This window comes from Porites lutea, chromosome 5 (assembly GCF_958299795.1).
Source record: "Porites lutea chromosome 5, jaPorLute2.1, whole genome shotgun sequence".
Taxonomy (NCBI): Eukaryota; Metazoa; Cnidaria; class Anthozoa; order Scleractinia; family Poritidae; genus Porites; species Porites lutea.
The window spans coordinates 45,240,810-45,246,877 of NC_133205.1; the positions used below are offsets into that span (position 1 = coordinate 45,240,810).

At 38.7% G+C, this 6,068-nt stretch overlaps 1 protein-coding gene across 1 annotated transcript in view; it reads left to right on the top strand.

Annotated features, from left to right (window-relative positions):
- Positions 1-3,809: 3,809 nt before the first annotated feature.
- LOC140938742 (heparan-alpha-glucosaminide N-acetyltransferase-like) overlaps positions 3,810-6,068 on the top strand; it is a 26,938-nt gene continuing 24,679 nt past the window's right edge. Inside the window, exon 1 of the mRNA XM_073388267.1 lies at positions 3,810-3,961. Within this exon, the coding sequence (XP_073244368.1) occupies positions 3,874-3,961 (88 nt within the window). The 5' untranslated portion in view covers positions 3,810-3,873. The remainder of the gene's footprint in view (positions 3,962-6,068) is intronic.

Sequence of the window (6,068 nt, forward strand, 5' to 3'; positions counted from 1 at the left end):
CAAACCTGTGATTAATTAACCAAACACATTGTTAGTTACTCAATTAACCCAGGCATTTAAGCCGGTTGAGGTTGTAGCATTAGATCAAAGAATGGGAGAAACCATCACGGATATTTTCTATTTCCGGTAATACAAAATTCTCTAAGGTTTGGTGAAACAGTGTTTTTTTTGTTTTTGTTTTGGTTTTTTTTCTTAACCTGTTGTACCTTGGGATACCTTTTAAACTGCGTAAAATTTGAAACAAAAAATTGACACAAATCATGCCTTTTATTTGAACTGGTTTAACCCTGCTTTTATTACGCTTTAGAGTATTGTTTTGGGCCCGCACGGATGTATTGTCCTATTAGTTCCCTGTCCATTAGTATTCCTGTCTAATCACAGGATTCTTTGTTAAGCTTATCTACAATAAGCTCTGATGGACGGGTGAACAATCCTGGTATTGTTGTTTGTTAGAATTACAGTAGTTGCTTTCGTTCTTTCATTTTTAAGTGGTCAAGGAAACTGTCAGGAATTGATGGCAAAGTTACAAACTTGAGACTTTCCAAACCTTATACAACTGACGACGAACTATTGTAGGTGATCCGATCCTTCGTCACAAAAAGTGTAGCGGAGACAAATGAATAACGAATGTCTAAGTTATTAGGTTCTTTGAATAGAATTAGAAATTACGGGACTTCGTGATCAGTAATGACGTTTTGATGATCTATTAAACACTGCCTAAATTCAAAGTTAATATATTCTTTTGATATATTTTTTCATCTGATTGTCAGCCATTGGTATGATGTGTAAATGTGCATGCATGTGTTCTTGTCAACTGATCAAGTTTCAGTAATCGTGTAAGAGAATGGGTGGAAGTTCAGTTGTACTTTATCTCTTTTATAACTCTTACTGGCGCTTTAAGTTCCCATTTATCATTAACAATGTAAGACTGAAAAAATCGCAACACACTTACCAAACAAACAAAGACAAACTGAGACAGATAGAAAGATCATTTGAATTAAGGCCATGGTTTCAAGCTGGTGAACACAGCAAATGGATTAAACAAGATCAGAATACGACGCTGACTCACTGAACTTTGGGTTTGACCTCTGTCAAACTAAAAAAAATAAATCAGACAGCGCATTAGCATATTAAATAGTCAGTTATCATAGTACAGTAATGTAGTAATACAGTGCACTGATGCAGTCACGTTGGCATGGCGCTAAACAGAAATTTTCAGACATGTCTCTTCCTTCATTTTCTTTTGATTTTCTTTCAGTAGGCGGGGAACAAGCTGATAGTTAGGGTAAAAGTTAGGCTTGATAACACGATTCTACATTTAGCCGGGGAAAACTGGGGATAATATTATTGTTTAGTACTCCTTTGGGTTTTTTTGTTTGATTTGTTGTTTTCAAAAAAACAAGTAGTTGCCACTCCTACAGGAAATTTTTATGTTAATAGTTCCGATCTAGAATGATATAAACTGTCTTCCCCTTGCTTTGGGGCTAAGCTGTGGAATGAGATACCCTGCAAGTCACATCCGACTTCCAGTCCCCAAGAATAAGTTTAAAAGAAAAAAACACTCCGCAAATTACTTTTTTTTAATCTGAATTCTGAATAATGACTATATTGATACGCCCACCTTAATTAAAACGGTAAAATTAGCCAAAAATGTCGAAAAATAAATCCTTGCTTATTAGTTTCTACTTTTACAATTTATTTGTTATCTAGTCCTCATCCATATTGCGATTTTTATTTCATTTGTTTGTAAACTGTAATTAAACTTTCCGTAGTTTAAAATTCTAGTTTTCCGACGCGCATCCCCGTCATATGAGAGTCTTACCCCTACCCCACCCCATCCTTTCCCAACATTGGATGAAGAGAACGTAAAATAAACAAATCAGACACAAGGTTAGTCATTTTTGTTCCGAAGTTTTTCAAAAGCGTATTTTTTCAATCTCTCAGTGTCGAGGCTGAGCTTCTTTTTCTACAGTTCATGCGCGCGCGCATGCAACATACCGCACGTGCTTTCTAAAACCAAGAAGAATGCTAAGCATCTCTTCCAATTCTGAGAAAATTTGATCAGTGATGGCACGTTTGCTACTTCGACTGAACAAGACCGCGGGCCTGTTTTTTTTTTTTTTTTTTTTTTTTTTTTCAGTTTTCTTTTGGTTAAGAGGTAAGGAAAATCTGATAAATTCAGTTGTATGTTGCAAAAAAAAGACATTCGAATATGTCGATGTTGTACGGAAAAAGGTATCAGTCTTGAACACTTTTTCCCGTTAATTTTCAGCTTACATGAGTAGCAAGGCTCGCACAAGGTGTTCAGCAAGCTGGCCATAAGAGACCGGCTTTTCACAAATGGAGATAAACATGTAAATTATTGAAGTAAAGCATTCTAGCTATAATTCTGTAAATGTACATGTTGTGCGTGATTTATTAGTCCGGCAGATTGGCTAGTTAGTTTGATGAAACAAACTCGAAGCGCGGCGTTGCTAAAACGAGGGTAAGGGTAACACCAAGGTGGAGGTGAGGGTAAGTTTGAGGGTAAGGGTAAGGGTGACTGTTAAGAAGGCATTTTGTCATTAATTCCCCGTCATTAAGCATCATCTGGCATATTATTGGAGGACGGTGCTCTTTAAAATGAAAGGCTGGTCCAGGGCTGTTCTAATTTCAAGGTTTGGCTAGCTTTCGTGTTTCTGTTGCAGTTAAGTATTTCCAACAACGTGACCACAAATTAATTTTTTGCTCTTGAAAGGCTTGAATAAAGGTATGGATTAATAGTCTTCGATCGTTCTCTGTACACTAAGGGACTGTTTATATGGGGATGTGGGACCCTGGGTTGGCGAGGTGATCCGCAAAAAGGGTTAAAAAGTAAACCACCTTTTCATGCAATCTTAGAACGTCCACAATCCCTCATGTTACAAAAAACATGCCGACAATCTTTCAGATAATATTTATGTTACTTTTGGAGACAAGCAAACTGTACATCTAACACTTTCCCTTAAAAAAGGCAAATGTATGGTCTTCAAACCGCGCCAAGTCCAAGACGTACGAATTGTAAAATTCAAAGAAATATAAAGTATAAAGAAGACAATCTTTGGGGGAGAAATTTTGGATGAAAATCTAAATTGGAATTCCCACAACAATTCTCACCCTTACCCTCACCCCTACCCTTACCCTTTCCCTCACCCCACCCTTGGTGTTACCCTTACCCTCGTTTTAGCAACGCCGCTCGAAGCGTGATACCCACGAGCAGTCGCGAGAAGCGCGGAGAACTCTTTCGCTTGCATCTTGGCTCGATCCAAGTAGCTCTTGGGTCTTTAAAATAAAAGAAGAAAATTGAAGAATTAAATGGGAATATCTTATTTCCCTAACCTGGTCAAAATACTGGTTCATCTGCTGTTTTGTCATCAGAAATGAAATCCAGGGAGCTGCAGCGAGTATACCGTTATGAAATTTAAAGAGGTCACAAGGCAAATTGCTGTTGCTGGAAATATCTCTAAGTCTAAAAAATAAAAAAATCTAAAAGCCGTATCTTTTCGTCAAAAGGATGCCTAAAATGTGTGCAATTCCACAATTGGTTTCGACACCATTAAATCCCATACCAATTGTAGAACACTAGGGGGAGTCACTCATCAATGTGAGCACACTTACTGACAAGGTATATGAATAGGAAAATAACCAAAGAAATGTAATGCGTTAAATAACGAACTAAGTACACACGTCAATTAAGAAATAAAAGAGAAAGTGCTCGCATATTTAAAGGCTGTTTGTCCGCCTGTTCCTGTCGCCTGCGACAGCTGAAAGTCCAGTCCGCTATTCTGGCAATTATTCCATCAGCTTTCATTTTTTCCTGTACCAGTCCTTTTCGGCGAAACTTCTCGGCCTTTCATGGAAGTGCGTGCAGACGACAACAGAGTGTTTATGGCGTTTTCGCTTTTATTTGCTATTTTGGCTTTGCTTTCAACACAGAGATTGGGTAAGGTACAATTACTTGCAGTTGTTTTTGCTATTATTCTCCTCGCAGGTGTTTGGCTCGAAACAGTCTATCTTTAATTCAGTTTTTACTACGAACATTCATATGCTTCCGGTTAAAGTTGCTTAAGCGAATTTAGATGCACTTATCATAGCGATAAACAAAGGATGGGAACCTTTTTATCATAGTCATTCTTTGTGTTTCTTTCTTCTCCCTTGTTGTTGAATCCATAAATGTCGAGTATGTATTCAGTAAATAATCATGTGAACCTGAGGAGCAGTGAGTGACCTTTGTCACGTATGTTTATAAGAGTTGCACAACTGATACATTTGCAGATGCAAAATACAATGCAAGTTAAGTGAAGCAACGAGTGCATTTAAAAAGGGATGAAAAGTAATCGAAATACATAGACTGTTCACAGTCCTCTATTTTTCCGTAAGATCATCGAGTTTGAGAGCTTTGTGTTACTGGCTACCCATCTTGCATGAGTGTCAAGACTACTTTGGGGGTGGGGGCGGTTTGGGAGGAAGCGAGAAAAATAGAGGGACTGTAATAACATCACTGCAGCTCGCGTTCAGAAGGCGTGACAGGAATTTCACGCCTTTCACTATTCATTAATTAAGAAACTCTGCTGGCGATGAAAAACATGCCAGACACTTTTAGCATTGATTACGCGTGTTTACAAATATCTCCTTTCAAAACAGTGATTTTATAATGTTTCTGGGCCATTCCTCGAAATAAAATCGGCAAACATGCACAACAAAACATTTTCCTAATCAAAATACCAAAAATGCTTTGTGTGGTTGCGCAAGATGTGCCTTATGGTATGAAAGCGTGCGTTTAATGGAAACGTCGACTTGTCAACGATTTGTCATTATCGGCAACTTAAACTAAACCCGATGTCAACATCTATTGCCTAATGACCAACCAAATGCCTGCGTTGCTGGTACAACGCGCTCCATGAACGCGAGCTGCAGTGATGTTATTACAGTCCCTCTATTTTTGTAAGAACAGTTCCCAGTGAGAAATATTGCTGCAAGTATAATAGGTAATGGCGTCATTTCGTTGCTATGACAGCTCCAATGTCATTGCAATCCTGATCATGACAAATTTCTCTCTTTATCTAATACTACTGTGGTGGCAATTTTTTCCAAATGCTTGTTTGTGGCGACGTAGTTTATGCTCAAACTTGGCAGGTATTGACTCTGAAAAATTGTATCGAGCCACTTTCATATGCCAGTACGGCCTATTTTGTTGCATGGCCCTAGTTTCCTTTCGACTGTTTTGTAAAAATTTGGGCAACTTGCAAGAATTTTTTGGGCAAATGGATTACCGCCCCCTCTGGCAAAAAATTGCCCATATGCCTATGAGTCTACGAAATACATCACTTACATGTGTGACAGGCGAGTTCCCTCGCTCCTATTTTTAACAAAAGTAATTTGCTTTGTGAAGTAGAGGTATACATCTGAATTTATGGCTCCGTCATTTCCAAGCCTGCTATCCCCCCTCCTACCCCTGGCTATTTACAAGGCATTTGTCTTGCTTTTTTAAAGTAATGTTACAGCCCCACAGTGTCGGGTCTGTGAGCTTCTGAAAGAGTACAAATGTTCTCACCTTCAGATTGATCACTGCATATAAATTATACACTCTGCAGAACTACGATTTCAAAAATATGTATTGAACAGAGGATACATATATGTTATTCACCGGCTGGGACCCGGAGGTCGGTATTAGGAGAAACTGTGCCCAAGGCCTACGGCCTGTGCCTACCGCCTCCGGCCTCAGATGGTACTCAGACCGAGGGCGCAGTTTCTCCCAATATGGACTGACCTAGGCCAGTGAATAACATTTTTATTTTTTTCCTACTGAGATTTTCCTTCACTCTCCAACCTGTGGGTGTTGAAGTAGGATGCGTTCGTGTTGATGAGGCGCGCGATCATGCAAACCAAAACAAAACATCACAACATGATTTTTAGCGGTAATTTATGTTATGGCACTTACTGCTCTCCTTTAGAATAAAGAAAAGTTTCTGTGTTTTGCAAGACAATTCATAATCTGAGTGTCAAACAAGGATAAAACTAGGAATTGACGAGCTTGATATTAAAAGTGC